The sequence below is a fragment of the Rhinatrema bivittatum genome, chromosome 16 (assembly GCF_901001135.1).
Source record: "Rhinatrema bivittatum chromosome 16, aRhiBiv1.1, whole genome shotgun sequence".
Taxonomy (NCBI): Eukaryota; Metazoa; Chordata; class Amphibia; order Gymnophiona; family Rhinatrematidae; genus Rhinatrema; species Rhinatrema bivittatum.
Window position 1 is genome coordinate 34,060,937 of NC_042630.1, and position 22,437 is coordinate 34,083,373.

General features: G+C 46.8%; 2 protein-coding genes across 8 annotated transcripts in view; one reads left to right on the forward strand and one right to left on the reverse strand.

Annotated features, from left to right (window-relative positions):
• RRNAD1 (ribosomal RNA adenine dimethylase domain containing 1) overlaps positions 1 to 15,194 on the forward strand; it is a 21,613-nt gene extending 6,419 nt beyond the window's left edge. For 4 of the 7 annotated variants that reach the window (XM_029581692.1, XM_029581695.1, XM_029581694.1 and 1 more), the window contains exons 3-10: positions 695 to 810; positions 1,334 to 1,553; positions 2,169 to 2,231; positions 2,989 to 3,132; positions 3,212 to 4,143; positions 4,818 to 5,002; positions 13,901 to 14,018; positions 14,921 to 15,194. In XM_029581692.1, coding sequence (XP_029437552.1) covers positions 695 to 810; positions 1,334 to 1,553; positions 2,169 to 2,231; positions 2,989 to 3,132; positions 3,212 to 4,143; positions 4,818 to 5,002; positions 13,901 to 14,018; positions 14,921 to 14,960 — 1,818 coding nt within the window. In that variant the 3' untranslated portion in view covers positions 14,961 to 15,194. Of the gene's footprint in view, positions 1 to 694; positions 811 to 1,333; positions 1,554 to 2,168; positions 2,232 to 2,988; positions 3,133 to 3,211; positions 4,144 to 4,817; positions 5,003 to 13,900; positions 14,802 to 14,920 lie in introns of those variants that run through there. The other 3 variants (XM_029581696.1, XM_029581697.1, XM_029581698.1) reach the window with 3 other exon arrangements.
• Positions 14,444 to 22,430, reverse strand: MRPL24 (mitochondrial ribosomal protein L24). The gene is made up of 6 exons (XM_029581701.1): positions 22,280 to 22,430; positions 20,584 to 20,768; positions 19,703 to 19,798; positions 19,278 to 19,381; positions 17,999 to 18,129; positions 14,444 to 14,727 (listed from the first exon to the last, which is right to left on the reverse strand). Exons 2-6 carry the CDS (start codon positions 20,764 to 20,766, stop codon positions 14,591 to 14,593), a joined length of 651 nt encoding a protein of 216 aa, XP_029437561.1. The 5' UTR covers positions 20,767 to 20,768; positions 22,280 to 22,430; the 3' UTR covers positions 14,444 to 14,590.
• Positions 22,431 to 22,437: the final 7 nt, after the last annotated feature.

Below are 22,437 nucleotides of genomic sequence, written 5' to 3' on the forward strand. Positions count from 1 at the left end.
AAAAAAACTAGTGTGACATGAAAGATCTACCCAGAGGAGCCTGGGGAGTTATAGGTGCTCCCAAGGAGCATGGATTTAAAAGGATGAAGTGACAACAACTTTATAAAACAAACAACCTCCTCCCCAGTAGTGGTATTAGCTGTGTTAAAAGGGCAGAGAGTGTAAGTGGCAGTGATTTCAAGAAACTCTGAAAGCAGCATTCAGAACCTTCGGAGAAAAGACGACGAACAAATATCCACTTTCATTCATAGTCATGCAGTAGGTGATGGCAGGGGGAAAAAAAAACCCAAACCAACTGGTCCATCCGGTCTGCCAGGTCATTCCTGTCCACCCTGCTAAGGATGTGCCTCGGCCGCCAGTCGTACAAACTTGACAGATTGTAGGATATTGCTCTTTATTCAAATTGGTTTCCATTGTCTTTGGTGCTTTATAATCCTGGGCAGGTAAACATTCAGGTTCCTAGTCTTAATCTTAACACCAAGCCCCCCCCCCCCTCCTTCCCCAAGCTTTGTAATCATTTAAACAGCTACTGAAACATCTGGTCTCCTAGGCCTTGCTGGACACTACTCGGCCACCACCACTGGCACTCCTGTGATGTCGCTAGGTCATGCTTCCTTTATTTTTCTGGTATTCAGACAACAAAAGGCAGTTATAGTGTCACCAAATAAACTTCTGCTAACGTTTTGGTCACCAGGAGTTTTTTACAGATGGTCTCTGGGGAACTCTACCCCAGTCCTGGCAGATGGCGCTGAACGATCTCCCCTCCACTCAGTTGGCTAACTTGCTGCTGGAAACCAGAAACACAATCAGGTATGAAAGCATGGCCGGAGGATAACGTTTCCTGTTCAAATTATCTTGCACAGACTCCAGTGGGTTTTTATCCCTGATTTTTTTTTTTTTTTTTCTGCATCCTCTTTCATACTTGGGCCAGAAAATACAGGAGCTAGCTAGAACCAAGAGCTACTTCTGATGCTATTCTTCAGCCAGCCACAAGGTGTCACTATAAGAGAATCACTCAACTCTCCCACATGCTGAGCTATGCAGTGACCCAAGTGTCAGGGATCCCCATTTAATCTGTATCTTCCTTTTAACCTTACAGTTTAAGCATAAGCTTTATTTTATTCAATGCTGTGTTAAAAATTCTGCACTGTAAAATGGTTGTCATGTTAGGGGAGTAGGTACTAGAAGCTTGAGCTGGGTCCTTATAGTACTTTCAATAAATAATTTCTAACCACAGCCCATGTCTACAGCTGTTGGGCTCTTTAACGCCGTACATTTGTTCATTGACTCCCCCCCCCCCCCCCCCCCCCCCCCCCCCCCCCGGTTATCCTAGCTACAGGTCAGTGTGGCCCCTCTCCTTGCTGGCGTTCAAGGTCACAGCGCACACGCTGGCTTTCCCCCGAGCAGCCCGGGAAGATGTGGTGGCCGCCGCGCCGGAAGCTGGCCGGCCCGAAGAGTTCCGCCGCAATCGCTGCCAGAGCTCCATGCTCGACCCCCTCCTCCGGAGGCACGTGAGGCCAAAGAAACAGCACGAGATCCGGCGGCTGGGGGAGGTGAGAGCGGTGCTCCCCTAGAACTGAAAGCCACGGCTCAGGGTGGCTGAAGGCCAGTTTGTTTTTAGGACATCAGGCTGGGGGGGGGGGGGGGGAGGGAGCCACCTGCTAGAATAGTACAGTAAAATAGGGTAGGTTTGAAAGAAACGGTGCCCTGCTCTTCCTTAAATCTGGCCGCGGGCTACCGTGTTCAGCCCGACAACGGGAGGAGCTGCTCTGTGCATGGCCTGCCAGCCAAACCTTGCAGCAGAGTGGCTCCAGATTTGAGGCTTTGTCCACGCCTCCCAGCCCTTCCTCTTTTCACACTTGCAATAAAGGTGATCAATCACTGTCATTTCCTTGTGCATCTGCTCTCTCTTACTCTGAGCAAGCAGAGCTGTTTTCATCAAATGGGGTCCCTGACACACTACACCAGGGAATAGACTGGGCAGGCACCACCTTACGGTCCTTCTCTGCCGCCAAATTTGGTTTCTTCTGCGTTTTCTGCAGCTGCTTTGACCGAACAGTAAGACTCCTCTCTGCAACTGTACATGTATTCCTCAGTTCCCACGCTGATTTGGCTTCCTTTTCGGTCTGGCACAGCACCTTTTGACCTTTGTGCTTTTCGCTTTGCAGCTGGTAAAGAAGCTGAGTGATGTCACAGGCTGCGACCGCATTGTGGACGTTGGATCTGGCCAGGTATGATCTTCCAACAGCGTCTTGAAACGAGCCCAGGTCCCAGAACCCTTTATCCACTGGCGAATACCAGCATGATGGGGCTGGGGGGGTTTTCTTTTTCCGGACCACGCTGAATTAAAGCAATGTGCGATTTAATTCAGAGCAGACTTGCCAAGCCGTGGTGAGCCGGTGCCTCGGTCCCTCGATTAACCGACATCTTAACATTCTCGCGCAAACCACGGCTGCACGGCGTCCGCATCTCCTGGTCCCTCGCGGACGACAGCGTCATGCCTGGAGCAGCCAGCGTGTTGTCGTAATGAATATACCTCCGCTGGCACGATGCCGATCCCCACGGCCTGGGATGATCAGTGCATGCTAGCGCCATGGTTTGGTTGGGAGCACAGAGGACGCCACCGAGTATTTGTGCAGACACATGGATATTTCTTTGGTGCTTTGGCTAATTAAGGCTCTGTATATTTAGTATGAATTAAAGCAGCTTCAGTTGTCTTTGGTGTGCTTAGTAGCACTTTATAATAGTTTTAGTAATGCAGTAAACATTCCTAACATTCCCTGATTTTCCTCCTCTTCTGTGGCACTCTAATTTACTGTGTGTGTGTGTATTTATTTATTTATTTAGACTGTAATATCTTGAGGTTATGCAGGGCACCAGATCTAGGGATCAACATCTGCATTGGGTCCGAGGAAGCTCTGATTGGCCATATCCCTGGCTCCCGCTGGAAACAAAATATTGTTTTGTTTTGTTTTTTCTCTTTCTAAGGGCCATCTCTCCCGGTTCCTGGCCTTCGGCTTCGGTTTGTCCGTTACAGCTGTGGAGGCGGATGAGCATCTGGTCGCCATGGCCACCAAGTTCGACCAGCAGCTGGGCGGCATCTTACGGAAAGAGAAGGGGACGGCCTCGGAGGTTTGTGTGTCAGAACGCTGGTCTCCTCTGGGCTCCAGTCAGCAAGCGATCTTATCTATGTCATATTTGCTTTCTCTAGTGCCTTGATGGCGACAGCAGTCGTAGCCCTGCCCTACGGATGCCAAGACACATTTTGGGATGGGTGGACCCCAGAGCATCGTGGGAAGAATTCCTCCTCCAGTTATGCGAGGACCGAACTGACCAGAAATGTCCAGTGGCAGTAAGTGGCCTGTCCCAGCTAGCCGGGACGGGCTCTACAGCCCAGCAGAATCTCGCTCCTTGCAGTGGGGCCTCTGCTGAAAATGCGGAGAAGGAAGCGCCAGCACTATCCATGGAAACCTCAGGAGGTGAAGCTCATGGTAAAACAGCAGCAGAGCTTTCAGAAGATGAAAGTGAGGGAAGCAGACGATTGAGTTCTTCAAACCAGGAAAATAGGGATCAGAATTTTTACAGCTGCCCAAACATTTCTAGAAATTCAGGCTGTTGCCAATCCTGTGGCTGTCACCGTGCAAAGCCGCCACGCCCACCAGGACCTCTGAACTCTGCCGATGCACATGGTTTTTCCGCCGAGAGCAGATTTGTGTTAACAGGGCTTCACGCCTGTGGTGACCTCAGCGTGGCCATGCTCCGGCACTTTGCCAGGTGTCCCAACATCGTGGGCATCACCTCCGTTGCCTGCTGCTACATGAAGATCACCACCCCAGAGCCACCGGCTCCGCCTGGAGGTCCAGGTCCCCATCGCCTTCCCGAGCCTGCCCCAGCCGTGGAGCCCAGCTACCCCATGAGCGCCTGGGTGGCTCAGCTCCCCGGCCATCGGCTCTCTTACAAAGCACGCGAAGTGGCCTGCCATGCGATTGAGGACTACGCCGAGCGCCTGCGGGGCGAGGGTCCGGCCCTACACGCGCATTGCTTTCGAGCTGTCCTAGAGACGGTGATCAGGGGATTAGACCCATCCAAGAAGCGACTTGGGATCCAGACCATAAAAAAGGCATATCAACTTTCCTTTGAGGAGTAAGTAATACCTTCTGAATAGGTATTGTCTCTTCCTCGTCCTTTTCCTGTTTAGAGGTCATTTGGCCACCTACTTATGACAGCTGGTGGCCAAATGGGGTTGTATGGTTGGCACTGGCCACTCGAAGAAGGCTGTTACAACCATGCATCGACCACGTTCTGGTTACATTTAGAGTAACTTGAAGCCGATAGTTCTCCAGAACCTGCAGGCCAGGATAGAACTGCAAACGGATCCATGCATAAAGGTCCGCCAGCGGAAAGAGAGGGCAAACACATTTTTGGGGGGGGGGGAGGGAAGACATTTTTAGCTCTGGTTTTGATATCATCCAGTTATCCCTGAGGTTTTTCACACTGCACGGCTTTCATAAACCTGGAGAGAAGGAACCAAGATATTTAGATTTTGTGGAGGGTTCCCTGAATGTGAGTCCTGGACTCTGCAGCCTGCAATTCTTTGTATTGCGCTACCCTGACTGTCTAAACCCCATGCAGCTGAGCTTTTGCAAAGGGCTTACAGGTTCTGGACAGCTGCTCAGCCAGGACCATGTGGTTCCTCTGTTTTTGTAGCTCTCACCGGGGAGGGGGGAAGAGAGAGAGGTCAGGCACCGGGGGTCCTAAGGGTTTCCACCGTAGGACGAGGAGGCAGGCCGTGACGTGTGCTTGGTGTTCGTTGGCAGGTACGCGCGTCGGGGGCTGGCGCGAGCAGGATTGGACCCTGGCGTCCCTCTGGACGAGGCTGCGCTGCAGTCCATGCTGTCCCAGCGACGGAACGTGGTGGCGTTTTTCAGCCTGGCCCTGCTGCTGGCGCCCTTAGTGGAAACGCTCCTTCTGCTGGACAGGATGATATTCCTGCAGGAGAGAGGTTGGTATCCAGAGCTGCCACCCCCCCTGTTTCACCTTCAGACTCCAAACTTCAAGGCACGTACTGGCATGTCTGTGCTGCAGACATACCGTATATACCCACGTAGAAGTTGATGGGTGATTTCGAGAGCAAAATCCATTGGCCCCTGTATAAGTTGCGGTATAGGATGAGCAATCTGTCAGGGAGATGTCTGTATTAAACCCACGTCACGTGGCGCACTAGCTTTAGGACAGGTCAGAGTTGGCCGCATAACTGCTGCTGTCAGTGGTAGCCGCTTAACTTATGCGGCTATCTGCACTGTTTTGGTGGTTGGCACGTATGCACACGCATACCTCAGGAGCATCATAGCATGCGCGGGAAAACTGATAGTATGCGTTAGAGATGGGCAGTGGTTTGCCACGCAATAGGAAATACAGATGGTGTTTTCTATTTTGTTGCATTTCGGGTAACAAAAAAAGATAGGAAAACCCCCGAAATTTCGTGTGGTTTTCCTAGTGGGTTGTTTTGTTTTTTTTTGGGGGGGGGGGGGGGGGAAATGCATACCTAAAAAAACCCAACCCGCCCCAACTTCCTTGAGGAGAGGCACACGTATCTCTCGCTTGACGGTGCTTGTACCCGATGCCTCTCTGGGGGAGGGCTCCCGGCCGCCCCCCCCTACCAGGGACTCTGTGTGAGACTTGGGGGGATGCGCTTTATATTTAATCAAATTTGAAGGGTTGGGTGGGTTTTGGGGTGCTTTAATTTTTAAACTAAATTTTGGCTTGCCCCCAATCTGAAAATGAAATGGGCACATAAAAAAACAAACCAACCCCCCCCCCCCCAAAACAAAACAAAAAACCGTGCAGAACTCAGCATGTATAAGTCGACCCAGCGTTTTCGGGCTTATTTTCTGGCATAAATTTCCCAACTTATACACGGGTATATACGGTAATTACTGGTCAGTACCAGGGGGACATTAGATCCATCCCTGTCTGCAGTGCTGGATTAGTTAAGTCCTGTGCTTACAAAGCATCTGGCTTGAAAACTTTACACTTACCTTTGAGCTCAGAACAGTAGTGTGATGTTCAAGGTCAGAGAGTGTGACGGTGAGAGAAGTGGGATTGGAACCTGGGTCTGCAGATTTCAGTTCTGCTCAGTACTCGGCTGTCACACAGGAGGGCCTGCAGGTTTTACAGCCCTGTGCATTAACTTGTAAGCTACAATGTCAAGCTCAAAGTTTGCTGGACCCATTGATTATACATTGTTACCTCCCTTGTTAAGAATACAAAGAAAACCAGGATTGTCCTGTATTGACAAATCTCATTTTACTAGTAAACTGTAAGACGTTTATGTACAAAATTACCATGCCAAAAGAAAATCTTCTAGCCTGTTCTGCAATTCTATATTCCTTGTACGTACCAGGATCAGTCCAGACTCCTGGGTTTCGCCTCCCTTCCAGCAGATGGAGACAGAGAAAGTCTTGCCGACACTGGTGTATTACACTAATATGTTTATTATAATAATTACATCATAGGTGCTTCACAAAACATATACAATATCTATCATTTTACAAACATTAGGTATTTGCACATACCTCAACTCAACAAGAGAAGGCGCCTTCTCATTTGCCGGGCCACTTTTATGGAACACCCTCCCCACTGAACTAAGAATTGAGCCATCATCACAAACATTTAAAAAAAAAAATTTAAAAACATGGCTCTTTGAGAGAGCACACCCAACATAATAATAAGATTCATCATCGCCACCCTATTTAATATTTGCAAATCATACTTTATTTTCCCTGCTCATTAATTAATTCTCCCTCTACTATTTTGCCTATCTACTTTCTACTATTTATTACAATTTAACCTTTTCTTTTTTTAATTTTTATATGTAAACCGATGTGATGACTTACGTTGAATGTCGGTATATAAAAAACAAATTAAAAAAAATCAACACTATCTATTGTTTTACAAAAATTAGATATTTGCACATTTTGTTAATAGGAAAGATTAGAGTTTTCCTCTTATGAAGCTGCTGTTAAAGAAAACACGGAGTTTTTTAGGCATGTGTGAGACTACATGAATGTAGATTGTGTGTTTGGTATGTATGATTTGGGTATTTTATGGACTATGGGTGGTATTATGATAGGGGATGTGGGTGTATTTTAATTTTTGATATGATGATATGTGCAAATATCTAATTTTTGTAAAACGATAGATATTGTATATGCTTTGTGAAGCACCCATGATGTAATTATTGTAATAAACATATTAGTGTAATAGATCTTTTCATTGTGTAAATGGTTTAGATGTTTGATGTATACTCTCTCGTTTGATGAATGTATTGATTTAGTGAGGGTCTTATTCGATACCACATAATTGTATATGACCTGGTGTGCCACCTGCAGTCCGCCAGTATTTCTGTCTCCAGCGGTCGATGCTGGTGCAAAACCTGCAGTCTGAAGACTTAAAAAAAACCAAACAAACCCCTAGTATTAGGAAGATTAGGTAAAGAGTTCTTCCCATAAGGTCGGTAGGTCCATCCTTTCTGGGAGAGGAGTGGGCAAGCAGTGGGGGTTGGAAGCCCTTTGCGGTCTCCGTCCTTTTTGCCACCGAAGGGGGAGATAATTGGTGATCCAGTTCCCTCTCCTCCAGGAAGACAACTGAAATCGACAGCCTGATGCAGGGAAGTGTTTTATTAAACTTGTAAAGTTTAAGAAAAAGTAAGAGGGGGTGTTTGGTTTTTTTTTCCTGCCATTCTGTGTGCCAGGGTTGAGCGGGCCTTGTCTGTCTGGTGCGTTTCAGGCTCCCCGTGCTGAATCCTCCATGTATCGCTAGTCGGGGGGCATGCGTGCAGCACAATAGTGACTATGCCGCGCGGCAGTCAGTGCACAGCTTGGGGAGAGGCGCGCGCCCGTCTCTCGCGTGACGGTACTTGTACCCGATGCCTCTCTGGGGGAGAGGGTAGTGCAGGGAGGCTGGAAAAAGCATCGGGCAGGCATCAGATGTCCCCGGAGGCCATGGGAAGTGCCGTTGCAGCTGAGGACCCCCTTCCCGGTTTCTGCGGGAACAGCGGCCATTTTAGCTTCTTTTTGCTGCTTCAGCTGAGAAGACGGGAAAGGAAGGAGCCCTTCCCCCACAGTTAACTGTAGCTGACAGGAGGCCCGCGGGTCCCGGGAACCTCTATCTGAGGAGGATGAAGACCTCCAGGGTCAGGATTCAGATATCCAGCTGAATTTTCCCCAGAATTTGTGTTGCTTATGCACAAGGCATTTCTGGCCAGGAAGGCTGCGGGACGCTGCCCTTTAAGACCTGAGGGTTCCCAGGATCCGTGCCCTATTAAAAGGGCCAGAGGGACGCGGCCTAGGAGGCCAATCCGGGTTCGGCGAGTCCTGGATCAGGGCCCTCATGCAGTGGAAGCAGATGAGCCTTCAGAGGATTCGTAAGGGGAAGACTCTCAAGCAGAGGATCCACCGGTGATAGATCCTGCTCTGTCTGAAGAGCGGGGCTAGCCCGCTACAGTGGAAGGGGATGATCTGAAGGTGGTTTGCCTATTCTATAGGGAAGAATTGTGGCCCCCGATTCTTAAAGAGCTGGGACTCAAGAACCAAGAGATGAATCGGATCATGAAGAAGTGGACCCAGTCCTGGAGGGATTAAGGGTTTCCGTGACAGCTTTTCCATTCCACAGATCTGTAAAGAAGCTGGTGCTCCGGGAGTGGGAGACTCCAGACACAGGTTTGAAGCTTGGTAGAGCTATGCAAAAATTATATCTGTTGCTGGAAGACACGGAGTTATGGATGCTGATGATGGATGCTTCGGTATCAGCGGTGTTGAAGACAACGACTATTCCTGTGGCGGAATCTGCTGCTCTGAAGGATATGCAGGATAGAAAATTGGAGGTCCACCTCAAAAAGATTTTTGAAGTGTCTGCTTTTGGCATTCGCACTGCAGTGCACAGCAGTTTTATGCCTTGGGCCAGTTTACGCTGGGTGCAGCAGTTGCAGTCAGATAAGGCGATGTCAGCATCAGAGACCAAACCGGTTGAGCAGCTGGAAGCTATAGTGACCTACGGAGCGCATGCATTATATGACCTCATCTGTACCTTCTCTATATTGGAATGTGCAAATAAGCTTCAGTCAATCTGGCCAGATCATCAAAGGTTTCTGAGGTTCATGATCCTCAGGGCTCGTTTCCAGTTTCGCGCCCTGTCCTTTGGTCAGGCGACGGCCCTGAGAATTTTCACCAAGGTAATGGTGGCTGTGGCCCTCAGGAAAGAAGGAATACTAGTTCACCCGCATCTAGATTATTGGCTTATTAGGGCAAAGTCGGAGGACCTTTGTATTTGGCTGGTTGCGAAGGTGCTGCAGCAACTGAGATCTCTTGGTTGGGTCGTGAATCTGTCAAAGAGTCATCTAGCTCCGTCTGAGAAATTGGAATTCCTGGGGGTGCGTTTCGATACCAGGATCAGGAGAGTGTTTCTCACCCAGGAGCGGATCGACAAGCTGCAGAGACAGCTTTCCAGTTTGTTGGACAGTGTGCGGGATTACCTGCAGGTTCTCTGCTCCATGTCTTCCACGTTGGAATGAGTTCCTTGGGGGTTTACTCGCATGAGGCCTCTGCAGACAGCCTTGCCCTCACGGCAGGATCAGTTGTCAGAGCAGTTTCATCTACCGATACCTCTTACGGTTGTGGCCAGGTTGAGACTCTTATGGTGGCTTTGTCGGAGCCATTTGAATTGGGGGGGGGAGGGAGGTAGCCTTGCAAGTCCCGAATTGTGTTGGTGGCAACCAATGCGAGCTTCACCGGTTGGGGGGCTATGTGTCAGTCTCAGGTGGTGCAGGGTCGGTGGTCATTGGAAGAAGCGTCAAGGCTTATAAATTGGTTAGAGACCAGAGCAGTACTCCTGGCATTGCAGGCCTTCCTGCCTCGTTTGCAAGGGTGACTGGTTCTAGTATTGTCAGACAATGTGACAATGGTAGTGAACATCAACCGCCAGGGTGGTACCAAGAGTCGAGTGGTAGCTCAGGAGTTGATCTTCTAGTCTGAGCAGAATCTGAAGCTGTTGGCAGTCTCTCACATAGCCGGGATAGACAGTGTCCAGGAGGATTTTCTCTGTCAGCTGCAACTGGATCCTGGGGACTGGGAGCTGGCGGAGGAAGCGATGCAACTAATCCATCTCAGAGGGGTTGCTACTCAAATAGACTTGATGGCAAGACAGACATATTGCCAAGGCTTCACGCTTCTTCAGTTGAAGAAGTGAATGTGGAGCGGAAGGAGTCAATGCATCAGTGCTTCCTTGGCCCCAAGGGATTCTCCTCTATGTATTTCCCCCATGGCCTCTGGTGGGAAAGGTGTTGCGGCAGATATTCAATGGGGAGAGGTGATTCTGGTGGCACCAGAATGACCTTGGCAGCCATGGTTTGCGATTTGATCAGTGGACGGGCTGCTACGCCTCACTCATCTTCCCAAGCTGTTGCACCAAGGGCCAATATTTTCAGATCAGGCAGTTCGCTTCTCTCGTGGCTTGGCTTTTGAGAGGCAGCATCTGAGGTGTAAGGGATATCCCGAGGATGTCATTGCCACTCTGTTGCAAGCTAGGATATAGTCAACATCATTGGCTTATGTGCGAGTGTGGAGAGTTTTTAAGGCTTGGTGCAAAGAGTACACGTCAGTGGCGCACTTTGTCCTTCTTGCAACAAGGATTTGTGAAAAGGTTTGGCCTTTAACTCTGAGTCCAGGTGGCAGCGCTGGGCTGTCTTAAGAGGCAAAGAGCATGGAGCAGCCTTAGCTGCGCATCCAGATGTGGTACGTTTTCTCCGAGGGGCAAAGCATTTGGGGCCTCCGGTACACAAGGTATGTTCCCCCCGGGAGTCTTAATTTGGTGCTCAAAGGTTTGTGTATGGCTCTGTTTGAACCACTGCGTAAAGCGACTCTGAAGGACCTTACCTTAAAGGTAGCCTTTCTGGTAGCAATTTGTTCTGCTAGCAGGTAATCAAATTTGCAGATGATACAAAATTGTTCAGAGTAGTTAAATCACAAGCAGATTGTGATAAATTGCCGGAAGACCTTGTGAGGCTGGAAAATTGGGCATCCAAATGGCAGATGAAATTTAATGTGGATAAGTGCAAGGTGATGCATATAGGGAAAAATAACCCTTGCTATAATTACACAATGTTGGGTTCCATATTAGGTGCTACAACCCAAGAAAGAGATCTACGTGTCATAGTGGATAACACATTGAAATCGTCGGTTCAGTGTGCTGCGGCAGTCAGAAAAGCAAACCGAATGTTGGGAATTATTAGAAAGGGAATGGTGACTAAAACGGAAAATGTCATAATGCCTCTGTATCGCTCCATGGTGAGACCGCACCTTGAATATTGTGTACAATTCTGGTCACCGCATCTCAAAAAAGATATAATTGCGATGGAGAAGGTACAGAGAAGGGCTACCAAAATGATAAAGGGAATGGAACAGCTCCCCTATGAGGAAAGACTAAAAAGGTTAGGACTTTTCAGCTTGGAGAAGAGACGACTGATGGGGAATATGATAGAGGTGTTTAAAATCATGAGAGGTCTAGAACGGGTAGACGTGAATCGGTTTTTTACTCTTTCAGATAATAGAAAGACTAGGAGGCACTCCATGAAGTTAGCATGGGGCACATTTAAAACTATACTGAGAAAGTTCTTTTTCACTTAACGCACAACTCTGGAATTTGTTGCCAGAGGATGTGGTTAGTGCAATTAGTGTAGCTGGGTTCAAAAAAGGTTATGATAAGTTCTTGGAGGAGAAGTCCATTAACTGCTATTAATCAAGTTTACTTAGGGAATAGCCACTGCTATTAATTGCATCAGTAGCATGGGATCTTCTTAGTGTTTGGGTAATTGCCAGGTTCTTGTGGCCTGGTTTGGCCTCTGCTGGAAACAGGATGCTGGGCCTGATGGACCCTTGGTCTGACCCAGTATGGCATATTCTTATGTTCTTAATTTCAGAGTTGCAGGCCCTTTCTTGCAGGGTTACCCTTTTGAAGATAATGGATGCTGGAGTCTCTTTGCGTACAGTCCCGTCTTCATTTAAATCAGACGGTGGCGCTGCTGGACTTAGTGTAGACACAACGATGCCTCTTGCGAATGAATTGCAGTCTTTGGATGTAAAACGGGCCTTGTTGAAATATCTTAAAGTCCCTAATTCCTTTAGACTCTCGAATCATCTTTTCATGCTATGCTTTGGCTCAAAGAAGGGGGCATAAAGCTTCAAAGTCCACCAATGTGTGTTGAAAGAGGTATGAGGTTCGGCATATATCTGCCAGGGGCTTATGGTCCCTGAGGGTTTGAAAACTCATTCGACATGGTCACAGGTGACATCCTGTCGCCACGAGAGATTTGCAGGGCGATAACTTGGAAGTCACTGCACACTTTTGCCAGACATTGTTTGGACGTCCAGGCTCCAGCTGCCATGGGCTTTGGTGAAAGTGTACTTTGAGCAGGACTCTTGCAGACCTACCCTGTTTAAGGAAGCTTTGGTACATCCCAGGAGTCTGGACTGATCCAGATACATACAGGGAAAGGAAAATTGGTTCTTACCTGCTAATTTTTGTTCCTGTAGTACCACGGATCAGTCCAGAGTCCCACCCACCGGCGGAAAGGGAGATTTGGAGAGTCTGTGCGATCTATTCTTGTAAATAAATTGAAGATTGGTACATGTTATCCTTTTTTGGCTTTTCTCCTGGTATTAAGGTGGAAAGGATCATTTCCATGAAAGGGTGTTCCACATCTAACTACTCGTTCAGGGGGGATGTGTCATGTCAAGTTATGATGGTTTGCATTTACTAACATCTTAGCTTGGGTAGAGGTCAATACTGGCAAACTGCGGATAGCACACCACGTTATATTCCAGCATCAGCAAGACTTTGTCTCCATCTGCTGGCAGGGAGGCAAATCCCAGGAGACTGGACTGAGCTGTGGTACTACAGGAATGACAATTAGCAGGTAAGACCCTTTTGTCCTATCTTCTTTTTAATTTGTTGGTGAACAGCCTCCTGCTTGCTCTCTCATCAGAGGCAGTGGTTTTAGTATTAGATGGCTGCCCACTGATTGGATTCCTTTTATGTGACCTGGAATACCCTCCTCCGCATGTAGAGAATGCTTCACTGCACCCTTTTGTATTTCATCGGGTGGCAGAATGAACCATTTGCTGACGCATGCTTGATGGACTGGGGGGATGATTTGGCAGTAACAGACCAGTGGGCAGGTCTCCCTTTACTTGCTGCTGCCTGCAGGCTCAGGGCGGGTGTCTGGCAGCCACAGCCGCTGGGCTGGGATAGGAAACTGGGTGTTGGAGGGTCCTCCTCGGCTGCAGAACTCGTTTCAGGTAGTGCAAGTGTTCTCAACCCTCTTGGTTTATTCCCTTGCTATGCAGTGCTTCCGTCATCAGAGGCCATGTAACTTCACTGAGGACTTTAAGAGATTTAAAATTGTTGTTCACCTAAGAAATCGTTTGCCGAGTTACCATTTAATTCTGCTTGTTAACTAGCTGCGCTATGTTAAACTCTTTCTTCCTCTCATAGTGGTCCTGAATTCATTATCCTGTGTCATGTAACTTTCTGATCCTATATCGTTGGTTTTCCCCTGTTTGATATAAACCAGTACGATAAGATTTTATCATGAGTATCAGTATATTAAATAAATAAGAGGGTTGAGAACACTTGCATACAGGCAGTAGTCCACAGCAAAATACCCAAAAGTGTAGCATTGGGTAAATGTGGATAGTAAGTTTCTAAGACAGCAATCGTATGCAAGACTCCCAGGTACCATAGCCTGGGGTTGGTAAAATAAGCTGCTCCCTACAGAAAAAAAATCCAAACAATTATGTGAAATCCTCACCCTCCTCTACCTTTTCTTTTTTGTTTACCCATACAGGGTTTCAGTGTGAACTGCTTCCCCTCTTTCACCCCACGTTCTCCCCCAGGAATCTGGTGTTAGTAGCTGCCAAACCCTCCTCCACCACTCTGCCTGCAGATGAGCCTGGCAAAACCAAGTAAGAAGCTGGCTGGCGTTGGCCTTTTCCATTCCCACAAGCACGAAGCTCTCGGCACAGCTCCCGGGCCAGGATACGGGGATCCTTCCGAGACTTTTGTCGGACGAGCAGCCTCTTGTGCCGGACCGAAATGTAAAGGGCCAGCATGAAACTCCCATGGTGGGGAGCCCTGGCTTCAGACCCTGAGCCAGCTTCTGCTCCCCTCGTGCTGCAGTGACACCTGGTGGCCAGACACGGGATGTACACAAACTGAGGTCTCAAGGAAGCACCTTGTATGGCCCCTGCCCAAAGACCAGCACTGTGAGATTTGGGAAAAGGTTAAAGACCATGGGTAACTGCAGATTAAGATTCACAGCATGGTAGGGCCAGGAGAGGCTGGGCAAAAAACAAACCCCAATTCAATGAATAAAGTAAAGAAACTTCTCTCCTGAGGCTAAGAGCATGCCTCCTAAACCCCTATGAAAACTACTTTTATTATTTACAAGGCCACAGGGCAGCAGGTGCTCAGGCAGTCCCACATTACGGCTGCAGGAGGGTTCAGGCCCACACCAGCAGCCGCAGTCCAACTCCGTTCAATACCAGTACGACTTCCTCGCTCTGCGGGCTTCCACGATCCCCATTCTCTCCATGATTTCCTCTTCAAAGGTTTTTAAGGACGGCTTGTAGGTCATCTCTAAGGCATCATCTACAGAGGTGTCTTTCGGACCATCTGTTAAAAAAAAAAAAAAGGAGCAATTTATTTACAGCTCATTTTGGTCAAGTGCGTGCTCTCCCACACCATTATGGAAGGAAGTAAGAAAATTCATAGATGCTAAACTCTTTGGGGTGGGGACCTGATTTTTTTTTCTTAGCACTATAGGCTTGATCTGTGACATAAAATGTTTCTCTGTATTCCTGTATAGGCAATCAGACAAGAGCCGGACCGGCGCCTGCTCCATGTAATTAAAGCGACATGGATACCTTTCAGTATGTCGGTCTGTGACTGTACAGCACTGTGTACACTGATGGAGCTATATCACTAACCATCTGTCCGCCTCTGTCTGTTTATTTGTAATTGAAGAACAGGCAGCCCTATGTACTCCAACCATCCAAAAATTACAGGCAGGGCCTTCTAGTGACTGGGATTATTTTGTTTATTTCCAATAAATGGGTAAGGGCTGTGTTCTTTGAAAATATATATATATTTTTTTTTTTTTACCTAAATAGACCATAACTTACACCAAAACATCCACCAACCAGTTCTTCAACCAGAGGAGCCTTCTGGCCCCACCAGCTATTTCCCCCCCCCCCCCCGGCAGTGAAAAGCCAAGACCGAAAAGGGTCCCCGCCACCCTGCTCATTTCACCCTACACCAGGAAAGAGTTAGCCCCACCAGGACCTCAACCTTCAGGGAGGGATACTAACACCTTATCTTCAGTCTCTTTTTTTTTTTTTTTTTTTTTTTTTTTTTTTAAGACTGCAGGGATTGCACCTCTACCCTCTGATTCTACAAGAATCAGAGAAATACTGAGTGACTGCAGGTAGCACTCCAGGTTATATGCCAGTGCAACTTTCTCTGTCTTCATCTGCTGAAAGGGAGTTATAATCCCAGGAGTTTGGAATGATCCGGGTATGAACAGGAACAGAGATTCTCATAACGCCTCTGTATCGCTCCATGGAGCGACCTCATCTTGAGTAGTGTGTGCAGTTCTGGTCACCACACCTCAAGGAAGATACAGCAGAATTAGAAAAGGTACAGAGAAACATGCCCAAGATGATAAAGGAGATGGAACAATTCCCCTATGATGAAAGGCTAAAGAGGTTAGGACTCCAGCTTGGAGAAGAGACTGCAGAGGGGGGATATGATAGAGGTCTATAAAATAATGAGTGGAATGGAACAAGTAAGCATTAATCAGTTGTTTACTCTTTCAAAAGTCCAAAGACCAGGGGACACACAATGAAGTTGCTGGGTAATACATTTCAAACTAATACGGGCAGTTTTGGAATATTACCTCTTGGAAGTGTCTCCGGGCAACTGGACGAGACTTTGTTTCCATGTGTGAGTGTGTTTGCTTGCACCCGCTGTGGTGTGAGTGCTCTAATTTACACTTTTGAATTTCCTACCACTGTGACCCTGACGGCAGAGGGAGGGGCCTGACGTGCCTACAAGATCGGCACTTCAGCTGTGCTTGCCGCCGCTGGCGTGCAGCCGAAGCCGCGCTCCAAAGGGGTGCACGCTGGCGCGTGGCTTCGTCCGGATGAATGTGAATTATATATTTGATCCAGTATCCGATTGCTGCGGGTTATGATGTTGAATGTTAGTTTTAAATATTGAACCACCTCATGCAAAAGATTGTTTTAATATATTTATTGGTTAGTATAAAAGTTTTCAGGTAAGGAGAACCTGTGAAAAATTTCCTAAATCTTAAAATGCCGCATAAAAGGAAAGCTAAGGTTAAGGTATATCCAGCTGAACCAATTTCCTTAGCTCAACAGCGACTCATACCTGAATACGTGGTTCCGGTTACACAGGGGGAGACACCCATTGGTGGAGCTATGGGAGGAACACAGCTATCACCCGGGGAAATATCATTAAGTCCCCCTATACCTCGCCACTTGTTAACAACTTCCCCTTACAATCTTTCCCTAGTTGATGGTGAAAATGGAGGTATTCCTACCACTGTACACTATCCAGCTGGAAATATAGGGGTAGAAATGGAGTTAGAACCTCCACTGAATGTAGCCCAGGATGGGAGTATCCTTATAGGAGGCAACCCAACCGGAGTAGGTAGTGAAGAACTCAAACAGGGTACTGGAGAAGTGAAGGGAAATCTGGCTAGGATTGAACAACATGCAACTGTCTCTTTAGAATCCTTAGCGGATTTAGTTAAAAGACTAGCGAATAGCATTCAGGAGCAGTCTTTAATTCTTCAAAATGTCTCTAAGAAATTAGATTGTTACTCAAGATCACCAGAAAATCCTCACAGAACAATGTATGCATATACAAACCCTGGGAGAAGAAGTTAAGGGGCTAAAAGAATTAACTTCAGTATTTTCCCATGAAAAATTAGTAACATCTAGAAAGATGGAATACCTTGAAAATTCTATTAAACATTTGAATGTTTGGATACTTAATTTCCCTAAAATCAAGAGCAGCAAATAATTATTACTCAAAAAATATATGGTGGAAAATTTAAAGATTCCATCAGAAAATATTCCAGAAACTAAGAAATCAGTTCAATTACCATCTAAACAAAATGGTAATGAAAAAGAATAGTCAGGGAACGCCATAGACTTTCAAAATTTAACACGGTTTTTAGAAGAATCACATGCTGAAATAGAAGCCCAGATAACGTTTCAATCTACTCCAGATATGAATCTGGTAATGAAGGCTTATTTCAAAAACTTGGGTAATTTCTTTATGGGTGGTAAGGTAAGGATTTTTCCAGACCTGGCCAGAAATTCGTTGCTAGAAGATGTGTTGAAAGCTATTAGTGTAGCTGTGTTTAAAGAAAGGTTTGGACAAGTTCCTGGAGGAAAAGCCCATTAACCATTAAGGTAGAGTTGCAGAAATCCACTGCTTATTGGGATAAGCAGCTTGGGATCCTGCCACTGTTGGCCAAGCCAGGATACAGGGGGCTTGATGGACCCTTGGTTTGACCCAGTAAGGCAAGTCTTGTGTTCCTATCAGCCCATCCCTACTACTCTTTCTCCCCCTACAGTCCAACCACATACTCCCCCCTCTTGTCAGCATGAAAAAAAGGCTTGTAAATAAGAATGGAGGGTCCAAGGTTAGAGGTGGGAGGTTGAGAGAATATTGGGAGGGATGGGGGGCTTTCTGATGTCTATCTAGCAAATCTTTTCTAGTATTTAGGCACCAGGATGCTTTATCAGTTCAGACCTAAAAACAGGAGCTCACATATATCCCTTGCTGCTTGAACACAAAATAAACAGACTTGTGTTTGACCTGGTTTCTGAAGATTTCGTTTGGAGCTTCTCACCTTGCCATTGCTCAGGGATGATTCCATCCCGCCGCTGGTACATGGGTTTCGGGATGATCCGGCCGGTCCGCGTCGACACCCTCACTCTCTCGCCCTCCTCCGTGTAGCGCCATTCCACCTCCGTGGGTTTCCTGGGGCAAAGCAACAGGTTCTCACACTCTTTAAACTGGCTTTATGAACTTCCCAGGAAAGGTACCCATTCGGTACCAAGACCCACCTAAATTGCATCCTGTGCAGCCAAGTTTAATTTCCACCATCAGACAAAAGTAGGGCACAAATAACCTTGTACAAAAAACTTCATATTTGTAAGCTTTAAATATTGTGACTAAGTGTTTACTAGTCCTCATTTCATATACATATATACTAATAGCAAAGCCAGTCACAAATGAACCACAGGCCTCCGCCCCTTCAGGAAAATGATGAGCCCGCCACCCACCCGACACAGAAAAACATTGGGTCCAGCATGTCCCCTGGCCCCTCTTCTCCTTTACCCCAGGGTCCACTCAGGTATTAATAAATATGTATTATAGATAAAATAGTGATTTATATAGTAATTACAAGACAGGTCCAATGTGAAGAGTAAATCGAGAACTTAGTAACACAGTAGATGACAACAGAAAGACCAAATTGGCCCATCCTGTGAAAAAGGTCAGGCTTGATGTGAAGGAAGATAAAGTGATTTGTCCAAGGCCACTAAGTGTCAGCAGCAAGGGACATCTTGATACCCAGGATTTCTCCCGAAGAGAGATCCCAATGCTCTTTATCACTAAACTCGGCTCCTGCCTGAGGTAAGTCAGTGGCCATACTCTGCGAAATGCAAGAAATGTGTTTACTGTGCACTATTTTGCCTGCAGTGATCTTGCCTGGACAGTCAGCAGCTATATCTCCATCTAGCTATTTGTTTTGCTGATGTATATTTAATTAATATAAATGAGAAATTATAACATGTCTCAAGCCATAGTGGCCAGACCAGAAGCCATCTCCCACATATTTGCTGTATTCAGGCTTTGGGCATTACTACACAAAGAACTTAAGAACAGGCCATACTGGGTCAGACCAAGGGTCCATCAAGCCCAGCATCCTGTTTCCAACAGTGGCCAATCCAGGCCATAAGAACCTGGCAAGTACCCAAAAACTAAATCTATTCCATGTTACCGATAACTCAAACATAAGAACTTGCCATACTGGGTCAGACCAAGGGTCCATCAAGCCCAGCATCCTGTTTCCAACAGAGGCCATAAGCACCTGGCAAGTACCCAAAAACATGCAAGAGAGTTACCTGTCCGTGGGATCAATCAGAGAAATCTGGCTGAGGAGCAGCGGGGCTTCACTGGCAATGTACGTCCCTCTATAATCCCCGGATCTACCAATGTAACGATAATGCTGGAAGTTAAACAAACAAAAGTTTTTCAAAATGCACATCAAAACATGAAGCACTCCACAAAGAAACTGGGATCCCAAAAATACACTAGGATGGAAGTTAAAAATACCAGGCACGGTCCAAGTCTCCCTCAGGAAACTAGGATCACCAGATAGCAGACTGCAACCTTTTCCTAGCCCTAGTCACAGCGTCACCCATGCCTGCCTCTCGTGGATACCTTTAGCACAATTACGTAGCTGGCCTGATTTCTTATGGCTGCGGCACCAACCTGATAAGCTGGGCCCAGTCTTGACAAGCTGTAGTTACCATCATGCTCCCCTTACCGTATTCAGGCCCTCTAGAACCACCCAGTTGCGGGCACGGATAATCTGGACGATCTTCCCTTGTTTTCCCATGTCTTTCCCAGCCAGGATTTCCACCTGAAAAAAAAAAAAAATCTGCAGTCAGACATCACTTGCAAAAGCACCGCAGAATCAGCAATGCCAGCTCCCTGCCAAGGGAATCACTTATGGCAAGCTACTGCCAAACAGCTTTGATCTGTACAGAGCAGATCTCATGGCACAGCCACTGCAGAGATCACAGGAAGCATTTTCAGGGGCTTTTAAAACGTTATTGAAGAGTTTTAAGAGTTGCTACAGTGTTAAGGTTACCTGATCATTCCATGTCATCTAGGTCAAGCTGAAACAGACCGCATTTTACATGCAGTGTACGTGGATATAATCCCATTTTTGCCTAGGGGACAACGGAACTAGAACTCCATGTGTGAATGCTTTGGGGCAAAATCAGGATAGGAGCAGCCTCTTTGGATTGACCTGAGGCAGTAACCTCAGCAATATGCTACCTATGTGGTTTGTTTTGTATCATACCAAAGCATTCAAGCTTAAAGAGGTCTGAATATAGCTCCTTTGACACAGCTGGCTGCCAACATGGAGTTCCGCGTGGCAAAGTTGAATCACAAAGATTGCTAAGGAACTTTATACTTTAGGACAACTTGCCTTGACGTCCTCTAGACAACTGATTAACTGCAACAAAAATGCTTTAAAAAATGGGGAAAAAGTCACAGGAATCAGAAGTCCCATGGCCTCATAGTGCTAAAAACCACTATCCACATTCATTATTCTTGATACTAGTGGTCACCGGATTTCTGGCACTGTGGTTGGGACCATGGTACCTCATTTTCCCCCTCTACTGTTGCACCACTCACTGTATCGCCACGGTACACCTGCCAGTCTTCCTTGCTTAGGGGCTCCACAAATATTTTTCTGCGTTTCTTTCCAGGTGGGTTTCTTTTCTGAGCCGCCATGGTCCAGGGCCGGCTCATGCCATATCGATAATCTGGAGGCAGCTTGGGCATAGCAGCCATGGCAAGGAGCATGGTAAGACGCATGACTGCAAGAGAAAACAATGAGATGCTTCTATCCCTAGTGATGTCCCATCAGTCTCATAACTTCAATTCCCCCAGCCTATAGGGTCAGCCAACTTCTGCCTTGATGAGGATAAAGGTGGGGCATATCCCTGTTCAGATCCTTGGAACTCCAGAAAGAAAGAAGGCTCCTAGAGGTATATATTTCTATTTGTTTCACACAGCAGTTGTGTGTCACATTCAAAGAAATAAAAGCTATTGAGTACCATGCTACTTCTGTCCCTGGCTCCCCGGGCCAGCAGCACCTGCAATAAAGCCCGTCAGGCACACAGCATGGAAGGGGTGGGGGGTAAAGGAAGGGAGGTGTATGTCTGTTTATTTGTAAACTAGAATGAATCTACTCTCCTGACCCCAATATCTTACCACTACCAGAGTCCCACAAACTAGGGCTCACTTATGTTTTGGAAGAAAGAAATAATTCCAGTTCATCCAACATTTTACTATGCATTTTCAAAACACTTTATTGCATGCATTAATAGGAAGGATATAGATATAAAGAGATCAGAACATAGTAAATGATGGCAGATAAAGATCAAAACGTCAATGTGTGGCTCAAAACCTGTCAATAAAGGAAAGGATAGTGAATTTGTACAATGAATCTAATGGGCCCTCATACAGAAAGGTTACACCAAACGTTACCCCCAGCTTCTAGCTATTTGGGATCCTCTGCATTTATCCCATGCCCTTTTATTTAGTATTTATTTAATAGCTTTTATATACAGATAGCCGTTTTCACATCGTATCAGTTTACATGAAACAAAGCACCTAAATAAATGGCATAACAATTTTTTTGAATTTATTACTGTTCTTGCCCTCACCACCTCTTTTGGGAGGCATCCACTATCTTTTCCAGAAAAAAAAAAGGTTTGACTGTTCCTGATTCTATTCCCTTGTTTATCATAGCCCCTTCCACAGCTGCCTTTCCATCAGAAAAAAAAAACAAACTTGCTTCTCATGCATTAATACCATCTTTCAGGTATTCAAGTCATCATGTCTTCCCCATCTCTCGTGTCCTCTAGGGTATATATATATATGTAGGTCATCCTATCTCATCTCATCTGTCTTTTGGTGCAGACCCCGGTTCATTGTGGTTACCGTTCTCTGGACCGTTTTTATTGGATCCCTAATAATAATAATAGCAAAATTCTGCTGTAACTGATGCCTTGTCCCAAATCCTCCTCCACCTCCAATGTTCCGTGTTGCCAACCCATAGTTGAAGAAAGTAACTATATGTAAAAAATGATTGAGTTAAAGAAAAAAAAAAAAGCTAAAACTACAAAGCTGTGAGATGGAGCCAGCACAGGTGGAAATTGGAGTTCTTGTCATCCTGGAGGGGGGGGGGGGGGCGGGTCATACAGCTGTGCTGCTGCTCACATGCTTTCTGCGACTCCCCCCAGCGACCGGGCATCAGCATGCTAAAATCTCACCCCTACTGCTAGCCTTTCTCCAGCCTGTAAAAGCCCCCCCAGAAACTCACGGGCTCTGTCACGGTGGGCCGGTGGACCCCCTCTACCGCAGCAGCCTCGGCACTGTTACCCCCACTGGCAATCCGGCTGGGGTTGTGATTTGACTGCCTTCCTATTTCACGCGTTAGCCCCACGCCGGATGTCCCCTAGTACGCACGCGCCGTAGGCT

Coding starts and splice junctions, on each gene's coding strand:
- MRPL24 (XM_029581701.1), bottom strand. CDS start 20,766: ATGCGTCTTACCATGCTCCTTGCCATGGCTGCTATGCCCAAGCTGCCT. Junction 19,382..19,702: donor TTCTAGAGGGCCTGAATACG/GTAAGGGGAGCA, acceptor TTTAACTTCCAG/CATTATCGTTACATTGGTAG. Junction 14,728..17,998: donor CATCCCTGAGCAATGGCAAG/GTGAGAAGCTCC, acceptor TTTTTTTAACAG/ATGGTCCGAAAGACACCTCT.